This window comes from Xyrauchen texanus, chromosome 33 (genome assembly GCF_025860055.1).
Source record: "Xyrauchen texanus isolate HMW12.3.18 chromosome 33, RBS_HiC_50CHRs, whole genome shotgun sequence".
Taxonomy (NCBI): domain Eukaryota; kingdom Metazoa; phylum Chordata; class Actinopteri; order Cypriniformes; family Catostomidae; genus Xyrauchen; species Xyrauchen texanus.
The window spans coordinates 21,261,719-21,288,037 of NC_068308.1; the positions used below are offsets into that span (position 1 = coordinate 21,261,719).

The following is a 26,319-nucleotide window of genomic DNA, read 5'->3' on the forward strand; positions in this document are numbered from 1 at the left end:
AAATGTGTTTGGATTAAATCCAAGAATGTCTATTATAGTGATTGTATGTTTTATGAGATGGAGAAAAACACACACTTAAAGTAACTAAACAGAAGATAAACAAACATCTTTGGTGTGAAATGGCAGCGTTTAATAATCAAACTTCCAGTATCCAGGACATGGGGTTCGGTATAGAGTCCAAAACCACAAGTACTACTGGGAACGATGGGATGTGTAAGAGCCAGCTAAAATCTTACTGAGGGCACCTTTTATGTCCTATCATGCTTCTTAATTAATCATATTATATAGGCATAAAGAATATAATTAATAAGATCAAAGCAAGTACAGGTGTATCCTATATTTCAAAATGGGAGCTTCTGAAATTTGAATGTAGGAAATATTCGATATCTTTCAGCAAAAACTCCCCTCAGAGAAAGCAAAGAAAATGTATCTTTTGATCTGAGGAAGACCATATAACTATATTCTCTTTACAAGATTAGTTAAATTCTATTTATCTTGAGAAAGCAAAGGGAGCATTTGTAAGATCTAAGGCTAAATGGCTTGAATTTGGCAAAAAAAAAACTAATACTCGTTTTTTTTCAACCTTGTTAAGCAACAGGGGCAAAAATGTAAAATTCAACAGCTTTAAATTGATGATGTTCTTACTTCCTGTAGTAAGAACAGATCTCTCAATTTGTCCTAAAAAAAATTAAAATTGTACTCTTAGCATTCGATAATTTAGAAGCCGATATATTTTTTTTAATTAAGCGTCCATTAATTTCACAAATCTGTGATAATAGTAAAGAAATTGGTGACCAACCTGTAACATGGGAAGAGTTGGACTGTATCGTTGCCAAATCTCCTAGGAGCAAATTGCCTGGACCTGATGGTCTACCTTTTGAGTCTTTTGGGAAAATATAAAGGATTTACTTCATGATGCTTTGAAGGAATGTATTGAACAGTAAGAAATGGCCCTACTACGAAACAAGGTCTTATGGTGTTAATTCCAAAACCTAATAAAAATAACAATTATTTAGATAATTGGAGACCTATATCCCTCTTAAACATAGTTTACAAACTTTTGGCAAGTGTATACTCAAATGGTATCAAAATGTGTTTAGAAGAAATCATTTCAGAAATGCAGTCGGTTTTATGAAAAAACGTCATATATCAAATAATATTCGCCTCATTTTAGACTTGTTCAATTATTCTTAGATGTTAAATAGGGGTGCTCTTTTTCTTTTTTTTATTTATTTAAAGCATTTGACAGTTGAACATAATTTTATTTTTAGGGCATTAGATGTGGATTTGGGAGTAATTTTGTTGGTGTAAATAAAACCTTATACAATTACATAAATAGCTGTGTATCTCTTGCCAATGGTACTTGGTCTCGTTTTAGTATTGAAAGAGGCATTAGACAAGGATGGCCAATATCTCCCTTTTTATATTTATTGGCTGCAGAATTATAACATTAATATGTTGTTCATTGCTCCGGTATTGAGGGAATTCAAATTGATGAAAAAACTGTATTCATAAATCAATTAGCTGATGACACTTGAATTTTTTTAAGGGATCAATCTCAGATGTGTTCCATAATTTTTCTAATGTGTCTGGCCTTGTAATTAAATAAAAATAGTGAAATAATTTGCATTCATGATTGAAATGTGCCCTCTATAAATGGAATTCAGGTAAAAGGTACAGTTAAATATCTTTGCGTCTGTACAAATCGATGAAAGAATTACTTTGAAATTTCATCCTAAACTAGAGGTTTAAAAAGATATTTAAAATGTGGCTACAGAAAGATCTTTCCATTTACAGGAGAGTTCTGCTCTCTAAGGCTGAAGGAATTTCTCGTTTTGTTTATCCTGCTGTATCGCTTTGTTGACCCTATTACTTGTAAAGCAATTGATTCGCTTCTCTTTAAATTCATTTGGGAAAACAAGGTTGAAATCGTTGATCGGTAGTCTCTTATTATGCCATATTTAGAAGGAGGTCTAAATGCCTTAAAATGTCATACTCTAAATCAGATTTGTTTAATTAATTGGCCTAAAAAATGTATCAGTGGAAACTCAATTTGGTTTTGGATTCCTAATATGATTTTTAAGAAATGTGGTAATCTGCATCTGTTACTTTTCATGTGATTTTAAATGTACAAGCCTCCCTTAGAAGTTATTTCCGCAAGCAAACCCTTGAGTCATGGAATCTGATCTTTAAACAAATTTTCACCTCATATTATCTGGAATAATCAAGATAGTTTATCATGTCAAAAATCTATTTTCTTCTCGGGTTGGTTTAATCAGAAGATTATTTTCATTTTATAGTTGTTAAATTAAAATTGGGAAATATATTCATATGAAAGTTTTGTAAGAAAAAGTAGAGTAAAGGTTGATTGAAAGGAGTTTAAGTATTCCTCCCACTTTGATTCTTTTAGTAAAATCTTTCAAATTTTACTGTGAAATGAATTGGAAAATTATTCTACCATCTATTCATGTCTTAAATGTATTTAACCATTTAATAACAAATGTTATATCTGCTAATTATAGTCATATTCCTAAAGCCTGTTGGAAATGGTTAACTTTATTTCCTACTGTCAATTTTCAAAGGATTTGGTCGGTATCCAACACATTTTTATTTCATATCAATATTTGGGAATTTAATTTAAAAATGATTCCTCATTATTACCCCTGTGAGTAAATGTAATGGTGAGATTTCCCTGATTTGCTCTTTTTGTTTGGAAGAGGAGGAAATTATTTTACTCCAATCAATTTTGGTCTCGCATCTCAACCTCTTTATATCTTACGTTTTACCAGATGGTAATTTTTTCTATCACAGTTATCCTTTTCCATGATTATGAAACTGATAATAAGGAGTTAGATAATGTGGTACATTTTATTTGTATAAATAGCATATCCAAATTCAAACCCAATCCAAATTTTTTGTAATGGACTTCTGAAAATGTCCTCCAACAAGAAAGCTAAAAGTAACATCCTTATTCTTGAAAAGTTTTTAGTATTTATTAGAAGTATTTATTTTTATGTTCTATAACATGTCTGTGAAACAACAACAACAATAATAATAACAATAATAATAATAATAATATATATACTTTTTAGTCATTTGCTAAAAAATCATCCCCTTCGCTGTAGCTCTAAAATCTCATTCACCCATGCTTATATTAAAATGCATATTTTTGGGTGAACTTACCCTTTAAACATGACCAGGTTAAAATTTGAATTACATTAATGAAATCTAAATAAATTGCTTGAATCAGATAAATTGCATGATCTTGTATATGGTTGCAGAGGTGTCTTAACATTAATAATCTCTTTTATTCCAGGTTGATATACGGTTTCCTCCTCCAGGTTCTGAGGACCCAAACAAGGTCACTGTCACAGGACTGCCAGAGAATGTTGATGATGCCATTGACCATCTGCTCAACCTGGAAGAAGAATATGTGAGTGCAGAATAAACTGCAAATGCTCTGGTTTCTTCTGGAATGTCACTATGTTTTCCGTTTCATTCATACAATATTTATTGTTCTTTCTTAGATGTTGACTGTGACTGAGACAGAGACTATGGCAGCCTATATGAAGCCCCCTTCTAAGGCAATAGGGGCTGGAGGAAATGATGAGGACAGCAAAGCCCTGGCTAAAGGCTTTGTTGTGCGGGATGCCCCTTGGAATGCTCAGGGGAACAAGGTCATCTTTAGAAAAATAACTTCAAATGGAGTTAACTGCATATGGGTTGTTGACACTACACATGCCTATGTACTTTATAGATTTTTTTTTATCATTAAGACATAGGTTTAAAAAAAAGTTTTTCACCATTTTTAATCAGTTTAATTTTGCTGCATTTTAAACCTGTGATGGTCCTGTTGTGTGACAAATGGATTTTCAAAAATACAAATATTCCATGTAGTCTCTAAATTCATAAAAGCTACATGTAAAATAATTAGAAAATTCTGTTTAAATTAGTTTTAGGTGTAGCATAGGTTGTCACACCGCAAGACATTTCAACATGTATTTTATGTCATACTACACTTACTGTCCTAGTAATCATGCTTTTCTCTTCTGTATGGTATCCAGGCACCAGACGTGAGCAGTTCTGAAGAGTTCCCTATGTTTGGATCTGGAATAGCACCAAAACAGGCATCTGCTTGGGGACCCAAAAAGTGCTAAATGATTGAAATCGTTCTGACTTGATCTTTCTCCAGAATTCACCAGCTCTCTTAATGGCTCCTGTGAAGAAGAACATTCCTGATGGTTTTGCTCATCTTTCTCCTCTGTTTCCTGGTACGTTTAGTGTCCTTTGAGGAATTAACTCTGTCAACCTGTTGTGCCAGTCTCATTTAAAGAAAATCACTGAAACGGATCCTCAAGTAGCATTAGCGCCATTATCCACCTGGTGTTTTGTGACTCGTCAGGCTCAAGGCGAGGGAGACAACCAATGGCAAGGCACTAAATAATGAGTCAGACATTTCTTGGACTACTTGCAGCTCGAGAAGCCCTAGTTCACTGTGTACAAGTTCTTTTTTTAAGTCCTTGATGGTTGTAACTGGTTTTTATGTGTGTGTGATCCATTTGAATGCACTCGGTCTGCAGCCGCAGAGTTGGGTGCTTGAGTTTTCACTATGTACTGTAAAAGAAATGGTTTTATGTGCATTCAGCCGCAGATAAAGAAGCACTTTTTGAACACTCAACTAGAGATTTCCTGTGGAGTCCTCCAATACTGAAGGCTGATCAATACTGATCTTGTTTTATATATTTTTTCTGCATATATTAGTGTATTTATATTTCTGTGTTATTTATTTATTTTGCTCAGTGACTGAATATTCAAACTACAGTAAGGTTTTGAATGGATGAGCCATAGTGTCATCTAAAGCATAGAAATGCTTTAGATACTATTTTTACAGTATGATTTGTTTCTTTTGCTTCAGGAAGTTGTTTTGTTTGTGTGGTCTAGTCACAGCTCATTTTGAAGTTCTGTCAGGGATGCAAACTACTCACCTTTCTCCTTTTCTGAAGCTAATTTTCTCAAATTGTTGGTAACATTTTCTAAAAAATAAAAAACCTTTTTCACCTCTCATGACTTGTTTCAATGTCTGTTTGTACGATTTCGGTTTTGTTTTTTTGTTTTGTCATTTCATTTGCTTTTTATATGTAAAGTATTTCTCGCTTCACCTTTAACTCCTCAAAACTGCAGAAAATTATTTATTAAACCAGTATAAGTGTAAGACAGACCTGAAACTGGGAATATTTATTTAAGGCATAAACCAGTGGTTCTCAACCAGGGGGCGGGACCCAATAGTGGGCCTCAGCACATTTCCAGCGGGGCCTCAAGATCTCTTAAAATATGAAAGATTATAATAATTTTTATATAATTATTATAATTCAACTTAAAGTGCTAGAAATGTATTAACTCCCTTGAACAGCTTGCTTTTTATGAACAATACACAGTTCTAGAATCACAAGTTTTAAAGAAATATCTTATAATGGATATAATATAAATATCTAATAGCCTATATGTGGGGCCTTCAAATATTTTCTCCAACAATGGGGGGCCTTGGAGTACAAAAGTTTGAGAACCACTGTCTTAAACAACAGGTTTCAGAACAAAGAATTTTCTGGAATATCATAATTTACTCAAATACTAATATACAACATATTTTAAGGAAAAGCCCTAGAAACATAGCATTATGCCAAACACTTTGTGTTTTTCATTTTTTTTAATTTTTTTTTAACAAAAGACAATGGAACAGTTGTCTAACTTGTTGGAAGAATGTTCAACTTTCAAAGTAAAAGTCTCTGGAAAGAGACTATATATAAAAAAAATCTGCATTGCTAGTGCAAATTGGTGGTTCTCAGTTTGACTTAAATTTTGATGTCTTTTGATTTGTATGGGTCACTCCCTCTCTTCCTAGTTGAGTCTGTGTGTTTTAAAATGTAATCGTTGTATGTGGAGTGAACATATGCTTGTGTACATGTTGAGTGAAGAACCATCAACAAACAACCGAAGATAGAAACACTATCGGCCTTAAGAAGTTATTGCCATAGGATATTTTTACTGAGCTCTGATGACAGTAGCTGCGTTTACATGGACACTTTTTGTTTTAATCAGAATGAAATCATTCCGATTGATGATTCCACTGCAATAACAGGCTTCATTTTCTTTATGTAAAATATAAATTTTTTCTCTCAAAAATGTGACCCCAAAATGTGACCTGGACATGTTATGGATTCACCCAGACATGTATTAATAAATGACACCGATTACATATGTTGTGCATAACTGTCTCTTTTTTTGGGATTTGTATTTTCTTACAAACAAGGAAGGTAATGTTAGTGTTATGTAACAGGCTGTACAACAACACACAGACATAAAAAATAACAAACATTAACAAATAATACAAATGACTGAAAAAGCAGCAATGGGCCAACATGAACCCTGTGTTTTCACATTTTTTGATTTACATACCACATCACCCTTGGCAATAAAGCGGAATTGCTAAAGTAAAATGTACACTCAAGTATGTCATCTTGCAACCAAAATAAAAAGAGAAATCCCTATTAAATGTAATATGCCTTTGGAGAGAGATAGAAAAAGGGTCTAGATATAGTCAGAAGAGTGTTGATTTTTGTCGTTCCAGCGAGGGCTTACATTTGTGCAATCTTAGTCACGAGAGAATACATAAAAATGGCAATTTGTCTAGCATGGAGTAAACAATCTAATAACAAATCACATTCCCAGTCTAAACACCAATCTCGGGGCCAGGTATTCAATCAGACATCTTCAATTCCTACGGTTCTTCATGAGACCAGAGGCACGTCAACAAAATAGTTGAATAAACAGTACTTCCTTTTAAACAGGATGTTGAATGTAGAACATAAACAGACCTTTCAATTCATTTTTTTTTTCACCTGCCACCACTAATTTTAGCAACAATAACATCCTGGTTCTTACACTAAAGTTTGTAAGAAAACAAATAGGTTTGGTTTAAGTTAACACCACACATTATTTCAGAACAGAGACAGACCTGAACATAAACTGTGTGTAAACCAAATCTAAAGCAGTGAACCAATTGAGACATAAGAAAAAAGTTCCACAGGTGGCACATCTAAATTAATGGGCGAAAGTGCATGACTGTTGCGGACTACTGGGACTCGCCTTTGGCCAAATGTGGACACAGATCAAACATACATATAGCTTAATAAACTCTCTTGTTACTGAGTGCTTTTGGGTGAGGGGCTAAATCATCATGTGGTTGTGTGTAAACGTCCACTTAAACCGAATGTGCTAAAGTTGCAGTAATATACACATGTAATGGTCCTCAATGGGTCAGATGAGGTAAAAATGTCTTAAAAGTCCCACAACATAGACCTTAGTCAAGGTAGATTACATATTTAATTTGACTCGAATGAAATCAAGGTTAAGAGTGAAACGAAATCAGTTTGTTAGATTAAATGGATAGTTCACCTAAAAATTAAATTCTCTCATTATTTACTCATCCTCATGACATGCCAGATGTGTATGACTTTCTTTCTTCTGGAGAATCAAAACGTAGATTTTTAGAAGAATATTTCAGCTCTGTTGGTCCTCACAATGCATGTGAATGTTCACCAAAACTTTGAAGATCCAAAAAGCACATAAAGGCTGCATAAAAGTAATCCACATTACTCCAGTGGTTAAATCAGATAGTTGTGGGGGAGAAACAGATCAACATTTAAGTCCTTTTTTACTATAAATCTACACTTCTTTTGTTTTTGCCAATTTGCATTCTTCCTGCATATCGCCACCTACTGGGCAGGGAGGAGAAGTTATAGTAAAAAAGGACTTAAATATTGATCCATTTCTCACCCACATGCTGCTTTTGGGAGATGATATATGCTTCTAAAAACTTTATGTTCAGTAGAAGAAAAAAGTCATACACATCTGGGATTGCATGAGGGTGAGGAAATGATGAGCGAATGTTTGGTTGATCTATCCCTTTAAGGTTAAGTTTAACAACAAATGTCATAAAAATCTGTTAAATTTTTTTTTTTTTTTCAATGTTTTCTCAGCTGAATGTTCGATGTAAAGGTGTTCAACATTACAACCCATTGAACAGACAGTTTATCTTTTCTCTCACAGCCTCACTTTCATTCTCAAATGGTGTCTACCTTAACAAAGGCTCAAACAAACAGTACTCATATCTGTGTATTCACAAACATTTTAGAAATCCTTTAGTTTTCTTGCAATACGATAACATTTTGCCTTTTTGTGGCCATTTTTAATCAACATTTTGCATATTGCCTAAAATTCCTTCCATTTTTTTTTATAAATACACAGCTATTATGAGAATTAAATGTGAGTAAAATACAGCGATGAAATAAACAACAAACACGCTGTTGTGTCTTCCTGATAAGAGATGTTTTCAGGTTTCTTGACATTGTCATTTCGTGTTATCTTTGAAACGGGTCTCTTTTTTCGAGGTTGATTTGTCCATTGTAAGTCTTAAGAAAACAAACAAATATAAATTCCGAGGCTGTGCTATAAATAGGTGGTCTTGTGTTCCTTCAGTCCAGTTTTATTTCTGTCAGAAGCAAAAACACAGGGGTGATACACATATTTAAAGATGTAGAGAGAGAGACAGAGCAGAGAGGGTAAAAGTGAATTGAGAGCCTGCTGAGTGGATTTAATGAGAAATCACCCACCAGTGTCCAAAACATAAAGTGCAGGCAGTGTCTTTGTCTCTGGGGATTAATGTCACCCTTCTTCAAAAAGAAAAGAAAAACCAAAGTTTGTCTGAAACAACATGCAGAGATGATTGAGCATGGGAAGTAACCCATTGCTAAATCATCAACGCCTCAGGCATCCTGAGAGTCCGAGAGGGGCTGCGCAGAAATTTGGTTGATATTGGAGGAGTGAGGAAGATGATGCCGATATCATCGATTGAGTGTCTATTTTACTCCACCCGTATGAGCAGGCCATAGAGAAGTGTGCCTCCTTTCTCCTTGGTGATCCATTCAATCTCTGCATTGCTGAATCGAGGGTCCAGGGGCTCGCTGATTCCCAGTGATGTTGGCCCCACTTTGTAAGAGCCCGGCCGCACACACACCTGGAAGCCCACTTGGGCCTGGTGACAGCGCAGGGAACGTGGGTCTCGGAATCTGAAGAAAGGAAGAGCAGAGAAGGCATATTAAAATGACATTTCAGAGAAAATACATCAATGTATCGGCAAAACATCGGTATCGGCCAATAAAAGCAATTATCTGGGCTATTGACATTGGCCGATTGTTAATAAATAGCATAATTTGATTACTCACCTACTTGAAATCCAGTCTGACCAATCAGATTCCAAACCACATCAGCTTAGTAAAAATGTGATTTTGAGTGTTTTTATTTTTTTACTGTTCAGATTACAAACAACTAAACTGATGTTTGCTGCTTGTCTGAAAAAAGCCACCTTTTCTCTCAGAGCGCTACTGTTTTAGGACTTACTGCACTTTGGGGGCAAAGACCTCCAGACCAGAGTAGCGCATGGTTGGAGAAAGCTGCACACATGGAATCTCACGCTCTGGGGCGCTGTTCTCCTCTGGCTCCCCGTAGCTACCTTGACCCTCTGTCTTTAGTGGGGATGAAGAGAAAATGGATGACGATTCCGCTGATGGGGAAAACAGAAAAGTTCAGCAGTACATATCTTTCTTAATCTCACGCAACCAAATTCACGCGTTCATGCATTCCACTATCATTATCAGAGCATATGCTTTTTTCTTTTGCCATTAAGAAAACATGTTCGATTTTTCCATACATTAAAAGGTAATGGTGACTGAGGCTAACCATTTGCCTAACATCACCTTCCACAGATGATAGTGTATAACAGTCGTTGCTATTATAAATAGATGCAGGGAAAAAGGTTTAAACTGCTTGATGTCATGAACTCGATGTATACCAGCAATATTATCTTGGAGTTCTGCACTTTTGAATACGAAGCGAGGATTACACTAAAGGCACCATTTATGTTGTGTGTCATTCTGCATTCAGGACAAGTGTAAGCGGTTTCGTGGCACTCTTTATTGGAGTCTTTATTTTTTTATGTTATTAACAATTTTTTATTGATTCAAATCATAAAACACAAACACAAAATAAAATACGGAATCAATTATTCACATTAAACCCCTCCCCCTCCAAAAAAGCTACATAATCCCCCCACTTCCTGACAAACACATCCCATTTCCCCAGCCTTATAAAAATCACCTCTTCAAATGCCGCCACCTCACCCATCTCTCCGCACCACTCCCTAAACGAGGGTGCCCCAGCCGACTTCAATCCCCTGAGGATGACTTTCCTGCCAAACATAACTCCGGCTGGGACCCAACTTTTTAAACATCTATCCCCAATGTTGACAACCCTCCCATCACCCAGGGTATAGAGTCTGGGGCAAAATGAAAATTAAGTGTCCAATACCTCACACATAAAGCTATGAAACCTCAACCAAATTCTTGGATTTTAACACATCCCCTAAAAACATGTGTTGTGTCCCCTTCTTTATTGGAGTCTTTCCTTTCACAGTTTTGTGCAATATGATGTTGAATATCCGTTTGTTACCATGCAGCACCAGTGCTGCACTTAGTGTCCGTATTTCCCTCTGAAATGCGACAGATCGGGGTCACGTGAACATAACAAAACCAAATTAAACAGTCTTATCCTTAACACAGACTAGTTGAACAAAAAGAAAACAAACAAACAAAAAAAATTACTAGTTGATTATGAAAATTGCTAGATTGGTCTCTAGTTTAGAACATATGGAAGCCCATTTCTGCCATATTGAAAAAAAACTATCAAAATGATGAGATACCAAGTAATTATTTTGAGATAAAAACTAAAAAGTCATCATTATGAGATACCAAGTCATAATTATTAATTTTAATCTCATAATTCAGATTTTTTTAATCTCATAATTTTGACTTTATCTAAAAAAATGTACTTTTATATCTCATAAATTCCAAAATTATGACTTTTTATCTCAAAATAATGACTCATAAATATGACTTTATATCTCATAATTATGACTTTTCATTTGAACATGACTATTTAGCTCATAATTATGACTTTTTATCTCAAAATTATGACTTTTTATCATACAATTATCAAATAAAAAATACTAAAAGTATAATTATGATATATAATAATTATGATTTGCATTTCATCATTATGACTTCATACTACTTTACATTTTTAATCTCATAATTATGATTTATCTCATAATTTTAATCTCATAAATATTACTTTATATCTCATGATTCGTTTTTTTAAATTTCAACATAAAGACTTTTTAGCTCAGTTATGACATATCTCATAATCATGACTTAGTATCTAATAATTATGTTGAAATGGGATTTCATAAGAAATATTATGAGTAAATTATAACAAAATCAAAATTTTTGGTCAAACTACCTCTTTCACATTTATTTTCAAAGGATATAGGGTGAAACATTTAGCTGAGTTTCTGCTAACCTGACAAGAGTTGGTTGTGGTCCAGGATGCGTCTAAGGGAGCCGACACTAGAGCCATGGTATGCAATATGCCACTTCTTGAAGGCATTGGAAACTTCGCAGTGGGTCTTGATCCTGTTCAAACACCAAAGCAAACACTCTCTATTTATAATAATCAATAATGTGCATAACATCAGAGCTTGGTTAATAAATTAAAATATAAAAGTGACTGACTGCAGTGCAAACCGGCACCAGCCGAAGGGCAGAGCGTAGTCTCTTGGAGGCTCTCCTCGCTTGTAATAGGCCTCATCACCCCGTAATTTGTGACAGGACTCACAGTAACACAGATTATACTTTGCATCCTCATTGAAGTAACCATCTGAGAAAGACGGTGGGAAAATGGTGAGAGATATTCAGGATTGGGGGACCGAATGTACTAATTTAAAGGGTACATACAGTATCTGTTAACATCTCAAAAACAGTGTTTTAGGGTTTCATGACCTTTTAAGAACAAGCCATTGAAAACAAATTTTGTTATCTTGAAAATAATTTAATTTATTAAATCACACACACAAAAAAAATTGAAATTAATTGAGATTAAATATTTTTATCTACTGACAGCCTTACTAATAAACGATCCAGTTTACAACACAATTCATTATCTTTTTGTTTAAACAAGGCTACGATTTCCAAAAGTTTCTTGTTATGTGTATAAAGTGTAATGCATGTGTACCAGGCAGCGTGAGCAGGTCTTTAAATCTGGAGCATAGCGCCTGATACTCGCACGTCTTATTGGGATTAACCTCGGGAGGAGGAGTCCAGCACACACTCTCCTTAATACCTGTTACAAACAGAGATAAAACATCAGTGTGTAAACAGAGGGACACAGAAGCCACTGCAAGACATGAGGTCAAAATCTGACTCACCATCTACCATATCAGCCTTCTCCATGTCTCCTTGACAACGCATGTCTTCTCTCTCCCCACCAACTACTGGCACATGGTTCGCCACTATAGTCACCTGCAAATACAACATCAACAAGAGTCCCTCACTTCCTGTGCAAATATAACCTAGGACTACTTATATGGAGACGATTGTGAGATATCCCCCGAAGTTTGTAACAATGTGGCTCTATCTGTAACAGTCTGTGGCACTATCAATAAATTGCTCTGTATGTTTGAGCATCCTGATCAGCCTGACATAACAATGTTGGCTCAGCCAATGCCGAGACAATTGTTTGTTCGACCAATAGAAGATGAGGGAAATTAGTGGCTAGTGAACTCATAATTACACACATCATCTAAAACAAAACTTTAAATTCTGGTTATATCTGTATTTACATCAATACATTAACATATATCATATAGCCTATGTACGACAATCAATATATATACTATACTGTGTGTAGCACAGATATTACAGTTACAAGAGGTATTGATTTTACGGTTACAGGACATTACAAATACAAGTACTGACTTGTTCACACTGGCCATAGAGGTCGATAAGTGCGTAACAGGGACTGGGGATGTCCTGAGCTGCCACACCCTGATCCATGCCGTTAACATAGAGGTGAAGACAGCCACTGCTGTCTACCAAAAGCCCCAAAATTGTCCCTTCAGGACAGGTGTCCAGGTTAGGACCATAATTCTCACAAATCTGATGAAAGGAAAAAGAGAGAATGAGGTTACATACAGACACAACTAATAATGTAATGCAGGGTGTCAACTGGTGCCCCACAGGCCAAATTCAGCCCACTAATCACTTTTATCTGGCTCTCCGACTGATTCTGATCACAAATCACAATGCAGTATGAAACATCCAAGCACTCTTTGTGCAAAACTCATCGGTGAGTATAAAGTGATGGTTCACCGAAAAATGAAAATTCTCTCATCATTTACTCATCCTCATGCTGTCCCAGATATGTATGACTTTATTTCTTCTGCTGAAAACAAATGAAGATTTTCAGTATAATATCTCAGCTCTGTAGCTCCATACAATGCAAGTTAATGGTAGCCAGAACTTTGAAGCTAAAATAAGCACATAAAGGCAGCATAAAAGTAATCCATATGATGCCAGTGGTTAAATCCATAGCTTCAAAAGTGATTTGATAGATGTGGGTGAGAAACAGATCAATATTTAAGTCCTTTTTTTTATAATAAATCTCAACTTTCACATTCTTCTTTTGTTTTTGGTGATTTACAGTCTTCTCGCATATCACCACCTACTGGGTAAGGAGGAGAATTTATAGTAAAAAAAAAAAAAAAAACTTAAATATTGATATTTTTCACACCCATACCTATCATATCACTTCTTAATAACTTTTTGCTGCCTTTGTGCTTTTTGGACCTCCAAAGTTCTGGCCAACATTCACTTGCATTGCCAGGACCTACAGATCTGATATATTCTTCTAAAAATGTGTTCTGCAGAAGAAAGTCAGTCATACATATCTAGGATGGCATGAGGGTGAGGAAATGATTTGTGAGGAATGATAGTGAACTATCCTTTTTACAACACTCAGTGACACGTGCAACAGCCTCAGCGGTCTGGGCATAGTTCAGTTACACTCCTGTCTTAAACATGAACCAGCAACAGTTAGGTAAACATATTTTATCGTGTCTTATTCAATCTAATGTATTTATGCTAATTGCTTGTCTTCTAGATCTTTTTCATGTTTTTATTCAACATTCACAACATTCATAACATTACAAGACAATTTAATGTCATATACACAGACCCTCAGCACAGACAGTATACAGTAAACATATATTACAATTCATTAAACACTGAAACAGCCTTCTGGGCTTTCTTGTTTTTTTTTATTTTTATAGACTAAAAATAAGAAACAAGGGCTGTATGGAAATTTGAAAAATTAGGTTAGGTCACTTCACTTTGTCTGATGAAGATCTATTTACAGAATAACCAATTCCACTGAGGAAGGCACAAGAGCCGAAACATCTGTGCTTCCCTTAAAAAGGTAATTCATTAATAGATGAGTATTATTTGTTTGCGGATCATATCATCATTGTATAAGGAAAGTGAAGTCACCTTCAGTGAGTTGTGGAAAACAGAGTCTCGTTGCAGTAGCCAGACTGAGCGTTTAAGGCAGCAAGCTGTAGAAGGGAAGTTGAGGCGGTCTGGTGAATGACCAATCACACCCAGTGACAGAGATGGACGTCCACAATGGATTCAAACGGTCTATCTGAAACTAAGGTAAAGGTAGAGAGGTGGATCAGCAGCTAACAAAACTGTCCAGTACTCACAAGCACACACACTCAGATACTGGGTCTCAATCACTAATAATTGCGTACAACTGTTCTTACTTATGTGCGCAGACAAATGTTGCCAGATTCAAAACAAGTGCATATGCACAGAAAAGTTGGGCTTACCTTCGATCTAATGTTGATTAAACCAGGTTATTGTAAATGAGCGCATGCCCACAGTAATTAGCATAAAACATTCCCAAACCAATTCCATATTAGGGTTTTCTGCACAACGTAACCCATTCCCTAACATACAAATACACACCTGTAAAAGTTGTTGGCGGGGCAAAGCTTGTGCTGTGACCAGTAATCCCTGGTTGTAGCTGGACACTCGGGCCGCAGTAAGGTTCTGATTAGACAGTTGTATATTTTTCCCATGATTTTCCAAAAACGTCATGACCGTGGGGACCACAGAAGGCTCGTTCTCACACTGAGAGTTTAACAAGAAATTAACAAATTAAGTTCCACATGAAAACACAACCCATCAAACAGATTCAAGTTACGCAGTTGTGTCCGCACCTCCCTGACAGGTGTGCTGTCTTCCTCTCCCTCACTGCAGCTGTCGGAGGAGAGCGAGGGAGCTTTCACACTCTCTGCATCCTCCAATAGTGTTGAGCTGACAATGGACACGGTCGTCACTTTTCCATACAGGTCCAAAACTGCATACACATTCTGAAACATGCAGTAAAGTGGGTGAGCGGGCTGTAAACCTATTCACTCACTAATTAGAAATCAGATTTAGCAAGTTATGGGCACCTTTGCCACAGCAGTGGCTGCAGGTCCCATGTCTTCTCCATCAATGAGGATGTGCATGGTATCGTCGCTGCATCTCTTCACACCAACACGATTTCCCACCTACATTACAATGGAGAAAGGGAAGTGTTAGGAGGTGTTTATGAGCAGGCTCTAATTGGACATGTTTATGAGTTTCATTACATGGCCAAAAGTATATTGACAACTGAAAACAAATCCATTTTAGTAACCGATTTAACTGGTGGTGTCTTGTGTCAGTGCAAGTCATAAGTATACCCTATTTTGCTGAAAATGTTTGTCTAAGTAAATTCTATGGCTGTATGCTTGATTTTATGCACCTGTCCCTAATTGGTCTAGCAGTAATTGTTAATCCGGTAATTAGAAGTGGGTGTCCTTATACTTTTAATAAATTAGTGTGAAATTGCTCTTGTATAGACTCTCTTAATCTCTCACCGTGAGGCGGTCAAGAGAGCAGCCATAGTTTTGTCTCTGCAGAACTCCATTCCGTCTGACCTCAGAGCCTGCAAGGACCCAGGTGACCTTTGACCTCAGCTGGGTAAGGGAAGGCGAGAGGCCGCTGAGTGGGCAGGATGGAAGGTCAGAGGGCTGCAGGGTGGTCAAACCCACATGGAGCGATCCAGACCATCTCTCATCCACCTTGTTAATCTTCACCTAGAGGGACATCAATTATAGGTCCAAATAAGAAACTGATATTTTCTAAGTCGAGTTTTTCAGTGGAAAATAAAAGCATCTCACCTCAAACACCTCGTCCGTCTTGAGCTCCTTTGCGCTGAAGACAATTCCATGGGCATATCCTCCTACCCTCAATGCTTGGCAACCATCTCCTAATAACACCACGTTTTTCCCATGTTTGCTGTGCAGGCGATGAGCAACCCCTGCCACTAGAGGGTGACAAAGATAATGCAAGAGAGGGGAGAGTGAACAAGTGGACCAACTTCTAGATGTCATTTCACTACTATCTCAGGTCATAATAAACCTAAATATAAACCTAAAATATAACATACTGTACAGTTATAAACACTCATTTAACATTGCTTTTTCACATTTTCATATCAGGGAATCAAATTATTTAGATAAAATAGCTTGATGTACTATGAAAACATACAGTAACTTACAGAACTCAAAACGGTGATGTCACATAGATACAGTGGGAAGAAAATGTATGTGACCCCTTTGGAATTACCTGCATTTATGTATAAATAATGTCTTAAAATCTGGTTTGAGCTTCATCTAAGTTTCAATAATGAAATAACACAATCTGTTTTAACTAATAAGCGGGTACTCAGTCACCCTTTCTTCAGAATTTTCTTCCTTCAAGACTGCCAATTCCGTCTTGGAACACTTTCTGTTTCGCCATCGATATACACTTACAGCAGACAGAACTCCTCAGCGAGACACGGACAGGAAGAATCATCGACTGTGCTCTGCACCAGCACAGAGAGGCTTTCCGCTACCCTGTGTGTTCCAGTGAAGTGTTCTTCATCGTCGTCGAAGACGCTCTTGGTGAACAGGTTCTTGTCGTTCATCAATGCAGAGCTTCAGCGAAGACTTCTACCTACTTCCCACAGCACTCTGGCTGGAGTTACTGTATCCTCTCTCTCTCTGGAGACAGACTGCCTTAACCGTGATGGCATGAACCTCTGTATGTTATGCTCTAGGATCAACTTCATTCTGAGGGAAGGTCCAACCTCTCGTGCCCTCCCACCCACCTCTTCTGTGTTAAGTCCCAAGGGACCACATGAGGAGGCACCGCGGGGCAGTGAGGTTGAACTGGAAGTCTTAGAGGAGGATCTCATGCCGGCGCAAGCCCTGCGAGCCTCCTGAACTTCCGATCTATCATCCTCGCTTGTGCAATATGCACGTGATGAGCTCCGGCCCTCTATTGGAGCGTACGGCCTCATTACGTTTGACGGCTCTGATGATGAGGAAGATGCTGTGTCAATCGCAGCTTTGGGCGAGTGGTTCACAGAGGATGTTGCCACATCTTTCCCCAGTGAGGGTGAACATGCCACGGACAAGGAGCTTCTTTGCATCTTCGCAAGGGCAGTTGAGAGCTCGGTCTTGAGTGGCCCCCTCCAGAAATGACTCGTCGTCAACAGACTGTGGTACGGAGGAGTACACCATTCTTCCCTGAGGTCCATGCGGAGATCACAAAGACCTGGTGTGTACCTTACTCTTCATGAATTCAGGTCACAAAAGTGGACCACGCCGATAAAAGAGGCTATTCAAAAATTCCTCATGTAGAACAGGCGGTTGCAGCTCACCTCTGCCATAATACTGCTATCGGATGGAAATCCCACCCTACCCACCATTTCAAGCCATGTTGATTGACATCCGCACTGGTCATTTTGAAATACTGTATACAGTATGTATAAAATCGATCATTCACATGAGATGAAGACTCAAAAAAGTTGCTTTATTCTGCATGGGGCAGGGTCTGTCTGTTTTTTTTTGTCTGTTTGTATGTCTATCTTTTTCTTTCTTTTAGGAGGAGGTCTGGCACAGGGATTAACAAGGAAAATTAAAAATGTCACTTCAGGTCAAAAATGTTGCAGACCCAAGCTGGCTAGCTGGTTTTAGCTGGTCGGTTAACTGGTCAGAGGGGGTTTGAACAATTTTTAGTAGGTCAGGCTGTTCTTAGCTAGTCCCCCGGCCTGACCAGCTAAGACCAGCCAGACCAACTAAAACCACCCTGACTAGCCTCAGCCTGACCAGCTAAGATCAGTATGACCAGCCTGACCAGCTAAGACCAGCCTGACAAGCTAAAGAAAAAGTGTTCAAAGCCCCTATAAAACCAGCTATGACCAGGCTTGGCGATCAGCTAAAACCAGCCAACCAGTTTATGCTGGTTTTAGCTGGTCTTTTCAGCAGGTCAGCATTTAATGATTATTTAAAAGGCTTTGCAATGTAAACATCATGAAGTATGTACATACAATAATATCGTAGCCGACCATACATGTTTTTATAGGAATAAAACACAAAACTTAATTTTATACAATATGTAACGGGGGTCCTGGCTCCGACTCTCTACCCACCAAGGGGTCCTTGGCCTAAAAATGGTTGAGGACCATGGCCTATAGCAAGTGCATATATTAACCAGCAGTCCCACTGCACGAATGCGTGGCGAGCCCTCACTGGCATGTCAGACTGGGTGCTAAATACGATTGAGCACGGTTATATGACTCAGTTTGTACGCCGGCCATCCCGCTTCACTGGCATTCTGCAATCTGTGGTCCGACTACAGGATGCGCCAGTGTTGCGCGCAGTGATTCACAGTCTCCTTGCAAAAACGAGGACTGTCCCAGACTGCGACAAACATAGTGGGGTTTACAGATGTTATTTTCTATGAAAGACGGTGGGCTTCGGCCCATTCTAGATCTGAGACGATTGAATTGCGCACTCTCGAAGTGGCTATTAAAAATGTTAACTCAGAAACAGGTCTTATCGCACATCCATCCTCAGGGCTGGTTTGCGTCAATAGATCTAAAGGACACGCATATACCAAAAAAAACAATTTCACCATGTCAGAAGCGTTTTTTTGAGATTCACATTTGAGGGAGCTGCGTATCAATTCAAAGCCCTTCCTTTCGGTCTGTCTCCGGCTCCCCGCACGTTCACGAAATGTAACGATGCAGTGCTCACCCCATTGAAAATGTACAGTTTGCATGTTTTGAATAACCTTGATGATTGGTTATTACAAGCCCAAAGGCACTACTGAGCGTACACAGAGAATTTCTGCATTGCCATTTGAAAAATCTGGGTCTGAATGTCAACTGGGTGAAAAGCACACTTTCCCCAGCCAGAAAATCTCCTTTTTAGGGGTTCATCTTGACTCACGACTTGCGCACCTCACAAACGAGCCCATAGACCATTCTTCGGTGTGTCTCAGTTCAAATGGGGTAATACATTGCAGCTGAAGTTATTTCAGAGATTTCTGGGTTTTATGGTGGCAGCATTAGTTCTGTTACAAATGAGACCTCTCCAGCCTCGGGCACATGCGCATCATGTTGTCTCGACACTGTCTGGCTGCTCTAGCACCTTGGACAGCACCAGCCTTCTACCAACAGAGTATTATGCTGGGTCAGATTTTCAGAAGTGGTGACCACAGATGCATCCAACACAGGTTGGGGCACAGTGTGCGATAGACCCCCAAATTTCAGCACCTGGACAGGTGCGAAACGGGCATGGCACATCAATCGCATAGAACTAGTGGCTGTCTTTCTTGCATTGAAAGCTTTTAATTCCGAGATTGTGAATCACAATGTGCTGGTTCGTTTGGAAAACACAACAGTAGTAGCATACATAAATCACCAAGGCGGACTCTGATCACCACAATTAATGAGCATGACACATTGCCCCCTCCAATGGAGCGGGCATCATCTCCTCTCATTGTGTGCAACACATGTCCTGCGCCAACTGGATTTCGGAGTGGATCTGTTGTCACGCCAGGAGCATTACCAGGGGAATGGCGACTTCATCCTCAAACAGTGATGAGGATTTGAGAAACATTTGGAAAAGTGGAAGTCGACCTATTCACCTCCGTGGAGAATGTTCACTGTCCCCTTTGGTACCCCATGTCCCATACCCCGCTGGCGGTGGACACGCTGACTCATAAATGGCCGGTGAAATGCAAGTATGTGTTTCCCCCTGTGCGCCTCCATTCTGACATCATCAAAGTCAGAGAGGACATGGAATAGGCCTAATGCACACCTAAAGGGGTGGGGTTCAGACACAATTGCCAATCAGAGGACTGAAGTGATTGTATTAGGGTTTCAACAAGGTTGTGTAAGGACACTTTCCCCATAGTGCTTACGGCAATGTCTCACTCCTTTATCTCAGGGACTGAGGTCACATGTGTAACCAGAGACACCTGCTATTCACAAGAAGCATCTGCTGACATGGACCATGCCTCACAAAAAAAGATATCTCAGAAGATATTTTTTTCTAGCTTTGCATAAAGCTAGAAAAGGTTACATGTTACCAGAAAAGCTTTTTAAGGCTCTCTTTATCTTGAAGAGCTTAGATATTCATCTGTCCACAGTTACATAAATTGTCTATAAATGGAGACTTAGTACTGTGGCTAATCTCTAATCTACAAGTGGCCGTCCAGCCAAGATGACTCAAAAGGCACACAGCAGAATGCTCAATGAAGTAAAAAAAAAAAAAAAAAGAACCCTACAAAGACAGCTAAAGACTTTAAGGAATCATTGGAACTGGTTAACATCTCTGTTCATAAGTCTACTATATGGAAAATGTTAAACAGGCATGTGTCCATGGCAAAAACATTGCTGCATGCCTGAAGTTTGCCAAAGACCAACTTGACACTCCAGAATGCTACTCAGAAAATGTTTTGTGGAATGCTGAAACTAAGGCTGAATTGTTTGGGAAGAACACGCAGCACTATATGGCATAAAAAGGGCACCACGTACCAATGTGAAAACATCATCCCAACGGTGAAGTACGGTGGAGGGAGCATCATGATTTGGGGCTGCTTTGCTGCTTCACGGCCTGGACCATTTGCAATCATCGAGGGAAAAATGCATTCCAAAGTTAATCAAGAAATCCTACAGGATAATGTCAGCGTGGCTGTGCACCAGCTGAAGCTCAGTAGAAGTTGTTGATGCAGAAGGACAATGACCATAAATGATGAAGTAAATCCTCTACAGAATGGCTTCAAAAAAAGAAAATCTATCTTTTGGAGTGGCCCATTCAGAGCCCCGACTTTAACCCAATAGAAATGCTGTGGAATGAATTCAAGAGAGCTGTTCACACCACACATCCTAAGAATATGGCTGAGCTGAAGCAGTTCTGTACGGGAAAATGGTCCAAATCTCCTTCGGAACGTTAAGGAGGTCTAATCCGCAGCTACCGGAAATGCTTGGTTGTTATTGCTGCCAAAGTAGGATCAAATAGTTATTAAATCCAAGGGTTCACTTACTTTTTCCACAGCACTGTGAATGTTTAGTGGGATGTGTTCAATAAAGACATGAAAGAATATAACTGTATGTGTGTTGTTAGCTTAAGCACATTATGTTTGTAGGGGACACAACTCCCTTACTATTTAAAAAGTGTGATGATGTACCCCGTACTTTATGCACACAGATTTCAAGATATTGAAACAATTCCAAAACAAAAGGGTGGTTTTGCATACAGTATGTTTCTGAATTCTCTGTGATTTGTTACTTTGGGCTGATTGAGCGACAATCCATCCAATCACAGACAAACTACGTGAGCCAAAACAACCCTTGCACGCACCGGACATCACCGCTGTTATCAGCGGGGCACCATTCATTTTTAACTTGCTTTGAATGCTCATGCATCGTTCCTCATTCATTGGCATCTCTTGAATGGCTGGCAGGATTATATGACATGTATTGCAGAAAAAAAACTAAGGATAATAACGTCCTTCTTTAAAACACACACTGTAAGTGCTGTTTATGTCGGCACCTGAGTCTTAAGTTATACTTTACATTATATTTGTGAGGTAGCCAAACAGATCGGTTAATTTTGCCCATCAAGCAGGCCAATAGATACAGTATGTGTTAAATATGGTACTCTATTCTTAATAGCTTTAATCAGCTCCTGGTATATAACTGCTATATTGGTGTAGGAAAGTCAGGCAGTTGCATCAACTTCATTGAGAGAGGAGGGAGGTGTCTGCAGTTTGCTCAAACTCTACAACATGCTCAAAGGTAGGTGTTAAGTTGTGCCCCTGTCTTTTAAAGCAGGCTACTATGTGTTATGTGTGAGACGGCTGAGATTAGTGTAACATAATTTGTCAGGTAAATTTATACAGATTAAAAAATGTAGATGTTACCACATGAACCTCACAAAACTTGTTCACATTGTGGTTTATAACTGCCATGTTGGTGTAGGAAATTCAGGTCGCTGCATCTTTGTCAGTGAGAGGAGGAAAGGGTTTAAGTGTAAGCTTTTGGGTCTATGAGAGCCATACCTACTGACAGCTCTGATGTAATTTGGTATATGTCTTATCACTGCCAGGATGCTCGGAGCTGCACCCAAGACTTTCACCCACTGTTGCACTTGTGTATATGGTTGAGTGACAATAAAGGGATTTTATTTGATTTGAAGTCTGGTGCAGACACCAGCACACTAACATCCCATGCTGGCTGACCAGCACCCAAAACACAACATAAGCTGGTGACCAGCAATGCTGGTTATTTCAGCTGGGAAGGCTTTCAGTCTTTTTCACAGAAAAAACTTTAAAAATAAGTCTGAGAAATATTAACTGGAGAAACAAGTTTCCCATTGTTGACTATTCATGACTGACCCCACCCCCAACCAACACAAACACCATTTCAAACACACCAGATGCTACAGACAGACTGTCAGACTGCAATATTCAAAGAAGAATCTTCATTAAAATAATGCACTAACCATGCAAGACAGATGCAAACCTATACTGTTTTACCTTCATCTGATTTTAACTGCATTATAATCTCTCACATAATGGTTCCTCTTTTCCACAGAATATTTTTCCCAAATGCCCAGACTCAACACGTCTTCTGAGATTATAAAAAGTAACATTCAAACTGTTGCAATATTTTAATATCCATATTTATGTTGGTTTACCTATTCAGTCTTCTGTTACTAACAATATATTTTGTGGTATATGAGGAATATGGTTTTTTTTTTCTACTTTCATCCTGGAAAAGGCAGAGCTGAGAGACTCAATCAAGATTGTGTCAAAGAGAGAGAAGAATCGGTTTAAAATCTATTCAAAATTTGATGTATATTTTAATGCATATGTTGTTAGGAGTTCTTTCTGGGTTTTCAGTGGTTAAATGACTGTCATATTTTGCAGGAAACCAGGTCAACAGAGACATACACAGGAGTATTGTGTATTCCGTGGACATGTCTGATGAAGAACATGGTGTTGTATACAATATGTGTGGCCCGTGTGGGTTGTAAAACCAGCAGCTTTGAGAAGATCTGTTCCAGGACCTACAGAAGAGACCTACACTATACTGGGAACTAATCACTTCCATGTGATGACAAGTGACAGAGTCAGATGCCAGTTAATTTACTGAACTCTTATTGAAGCCTCACAATGCGTTTCAGATGGTTGCATATTTTATTATTTTTATAGTTGGAATATTTCACATTTTCCTTTTAAATAAAGATCTTTAACCCAATTATTGTCCCAGCATTTATGTTGTCAACATTGATTAAAGGCCTGTAATAAGAGGCATGAGATAAATGATTTTTGTGATTGGGTGGGGTACATTTTAAGTTTAACCAATAAAATTAAAGCCAATGCATGCTGTGGCCCATTAGGTGTCAAGATTTAGAGATGTGCTAAATAAATTGTAACCAATAAAATGAAAGCCAGTGTATGCAGTGACACAATAGTTGTAAATATTTAAGAGTAGGTTAAGTTTAAGGACAGCCAATCCAGTTTGAGACCAATAGGTCATGAGACATGCAAATGTGACTCAGGTTTGAAAAAGTCTCCTGAAAGACAACTTAAGGGGATAACTTATGGCAACAAACGGCCATAACACAGAAGGAATTGTCAGTCACTATACATCCAAAATGGTATATAATCAGATGATTATGGGCCTATAGAATTTGAGGCTAAAATTTGGGCCAGTAGATTTTCTGAAATGTCAGAAATACAGCAGTTTATACAGGAGTCTACTGGTTTGGATACAGCTCTTTTCATGCAGTGGGTGAGGAAATAAGAGAAAGCCAGATGGACACTATCATTGCAAAAAAAAAAAAAAAAAGGGGCCTATAGTTTCTGGTACTTAATTATTCCTCAATTTTTTATTCCTTAACAATAAACCTCATCTGGTGAAACTGTATACTATGTGTATACAACACTCTTCATCTGGTGAATATATAGGCTATAAAAACCTTAAATTGATAAATACTTGCATATGGAGCATTTTAACAAAGTCAAGCCTATATAATTTAAAACTAAACATTTGAATTGTAACATTTATTTCTGGCTTGCTTATAGTTAAAAGTTCCACTTTTAATTGAAATTTGGTTGCACCTTAAACTACTTTTGGGATTTTTGGACTCTTGCAGCCTCAATTTCTGTGCCCGTGATAGTAAGAAATGACTAAGTAATCTTAAAAACAATCAGCTGATTAATCAGTTATCTGCCTTTTCCACCAAATTAGTTATCTGCAAAATCCACTATCGGTCGACCTCTACCCTCAATATTGCACTTGAATGTATCTATCAGAAGGCACTACCTGTGATCATGCAATACCTGGAGAGTGTATGGGGAAGCTCTTCTCTGTGATGTTACTGGTACAGAAACTGTTATCCAGTGGGCCAGAAGTACTTGTAATTGACACTTGCACACACTGACCATAAAGATCAACCACAGCATACACTTCTAAAAAAAAAAAAAAAAAAAGTACAGGAAAGGAGATGAGGAGGACAGATGATTATACAGAGTTCACAGGTCCTGGAATAATATAAAGTTGCATAAACTGGACCAATACCTGATGGCAGCCCAGTACATGCTACACCCTGGTCAACCCCATTTATGAAGTAATGAAGATCTCCAGATGGTGTACGCATCATCCCAATCCTGGAGCCCGTAATCAGAGAGTCAAGGTCACAGCCGTAGTTATTCCTCATGGTATTTCCATCCTGCATGATCGCTGTACCACTACAGAAGAGAGAGAAAGAGAGACGTAAGGCGATTAGTCATGACGATGAAAAGGGGCTGTTTAATGCTCTATAATTGGTGAAGCACAAAACTACATTAAGCAAAAGCTCACCTCAGCATCCATGTGTCATAGTCAATGTCAGTCATCGTATTGGGGAACTCCAGATCTTCTGGTCTGATGGCTGTCACTCCTGTACAAAAATACAAACAGTCTCAACACAAACATCTATTAGTTGTATTATTGGTATTACAGCAAGAAGGGAATCATATGATATACAGTGGACCCAAAAACTATTGGGACACTTAAGGCACAATTAAAATTTATAAATGTCATTGCATAAGTAAAAAAATATAAAGTAGAGTTTCTTTTAAATAAAGATAGCGTAAGCACACTTTTCAAGCTAAACATTTAACAAAAAGATGTTTGTTAGGTTTTAAATTGTAAAAAAAATAGATAAAAAGTATGGTCACTTACTGGTCTCTAACATTAGTGTAATCTGTCTATATTTGAAACGATTAATATTACATTTAAAACTACACTTGTGGTTACTCTGTAAGGACACCTGTGTGGACTTGAGGGCAACTGACTTTTTGGGCCATTTAATCCCCTTGTATAATAAGTAAGATTGTCACTCATTTAGCTTATTATTATTAGCTTAAGATTTGATAAACATTTATATTTCATCATTATCAGCTGACCTGCTTCTATTGAGCCTGACCAGCGATCAACCATTTTCTGAATCACAATTTCAAAGAGCTCTCCTTCTCGAAGGCACCTGCATACAAGCATAAGAACATTCTGTAATGGATGATTGTTCTATCAAGATCAGCCAGTATGATCAGAAAGCATCTAAGAGTTCTTACTAAAACAAAAGTAACCTGTTTGAAATAACGATGGCATCATTAAATTCGCTGCGGCAGTTTTGCCTAAAGGCTGTTCGGCCACCATTCGTAATAACTGCATTTGTGCCATTCAGCTGATGAAAGCGCAGGTCGTTGGCAGCTGTACCTCCTGAGACTGAACATGGGCTGCCAGGAGACATGGCAGTAGGACCCTCAGAACTGTCATCAGGTAAGGGGGGGAGATCAGCTAAAAGAGAGACAGAACCAAACCTTCAACAACCACTGGTCTCCACTAAACTTTCTCTACAGTCCATTAATTTGCACTCCATACTTATAATCT

The 26,319-nt window shown here is 38.1% G+C and overlaps 2 protein-coding genes across 2 annotated transcripts in view; one reads left to right on the plus strand and one right to left on the minus strand.

Moving 5' to 3' along the window:
• hdlbpb (high density lipoprotein binding protein b) overlaps positions 1 to 5,057 on the plus strand; it is a 30,063-nt gene extending 25,006 nt beyond the window's left edge. Inside the window, exons 26-28 of the mRNA XM_052102846.1 lie at positions 3,317 to 3,433; positions 3,528 to 3,677; positions 4,065 to 5,057. Coding sequence (XP_051958806.1) covers positions 3,317 to 3,433; positions 3,528 to 3,677; positions 4,065 to 4,157 — 360 coding nt within the window. The 3' untranslated portion in view covers positions 4,158 to 5,057. The remainder of the gene's footprint in view (positions 1 to 3,316; positions 3,434 to 3,527; positions 3,678 to 4,064) is intronic.
• The window catches only part of LOC127626796 (neuralized-like protein 4), a 41,310-nt gene continuing 20,046 nt past the window's right edge, over positions 5,056 to 26,319 (minus strand). Inside the window, 19 exon segments of the mRNA XM_052102845.1 lie at positions 5,056 to 9,125; positions 9,457 to 9,619; positions 11,473 to 11,585; positions 11,685 to 11,829; positions 12,184 to 12,291; positions 12,377 to 12,470; positions 12,927 to 13,106; positions 14,496 to 14,618; positions 14,620 to 14,655; positions 14,976 to 15,140; positions 15,230 to 15,382; positions 15,467 to 15,565; positions 15,917 to 16,135; positions 16,220 to 16,365; positions 24,729 to 24,857; positions 24,967 to 25,136; positions 25,249 to 25,327; positions 25,836 to 25,912; positions 26,016 to 26,226. Of these exon segments, the coding sequence (XP_051958805.1) occupies positions 8,921 to 9,125; positions 9,457 to 9,619; positions 11,473 to 11,585; positions 11,685 to 11,829; positions 12,184 to 12,291; positions 12,377 to 12,470; positions 12,927 to 13,106; positions 14,496 to 14,618; positions 14,620 to 14,655; positions 14,976 to 15,140; positions 15,230 to 15,382; positions 15,467 to 15,565; positions 15,917 to 16,135; positions 16,220 to 16,365; positions 24,729 to 24,857; positions 24,967 to 25,136; positions 25,249 to 25,327; positions 25,836 to 25,912; positions 26,016 to 26,226 (2,615 nt within the window). The 3' untranslated portion in view covers positions 5,056 to 8,920.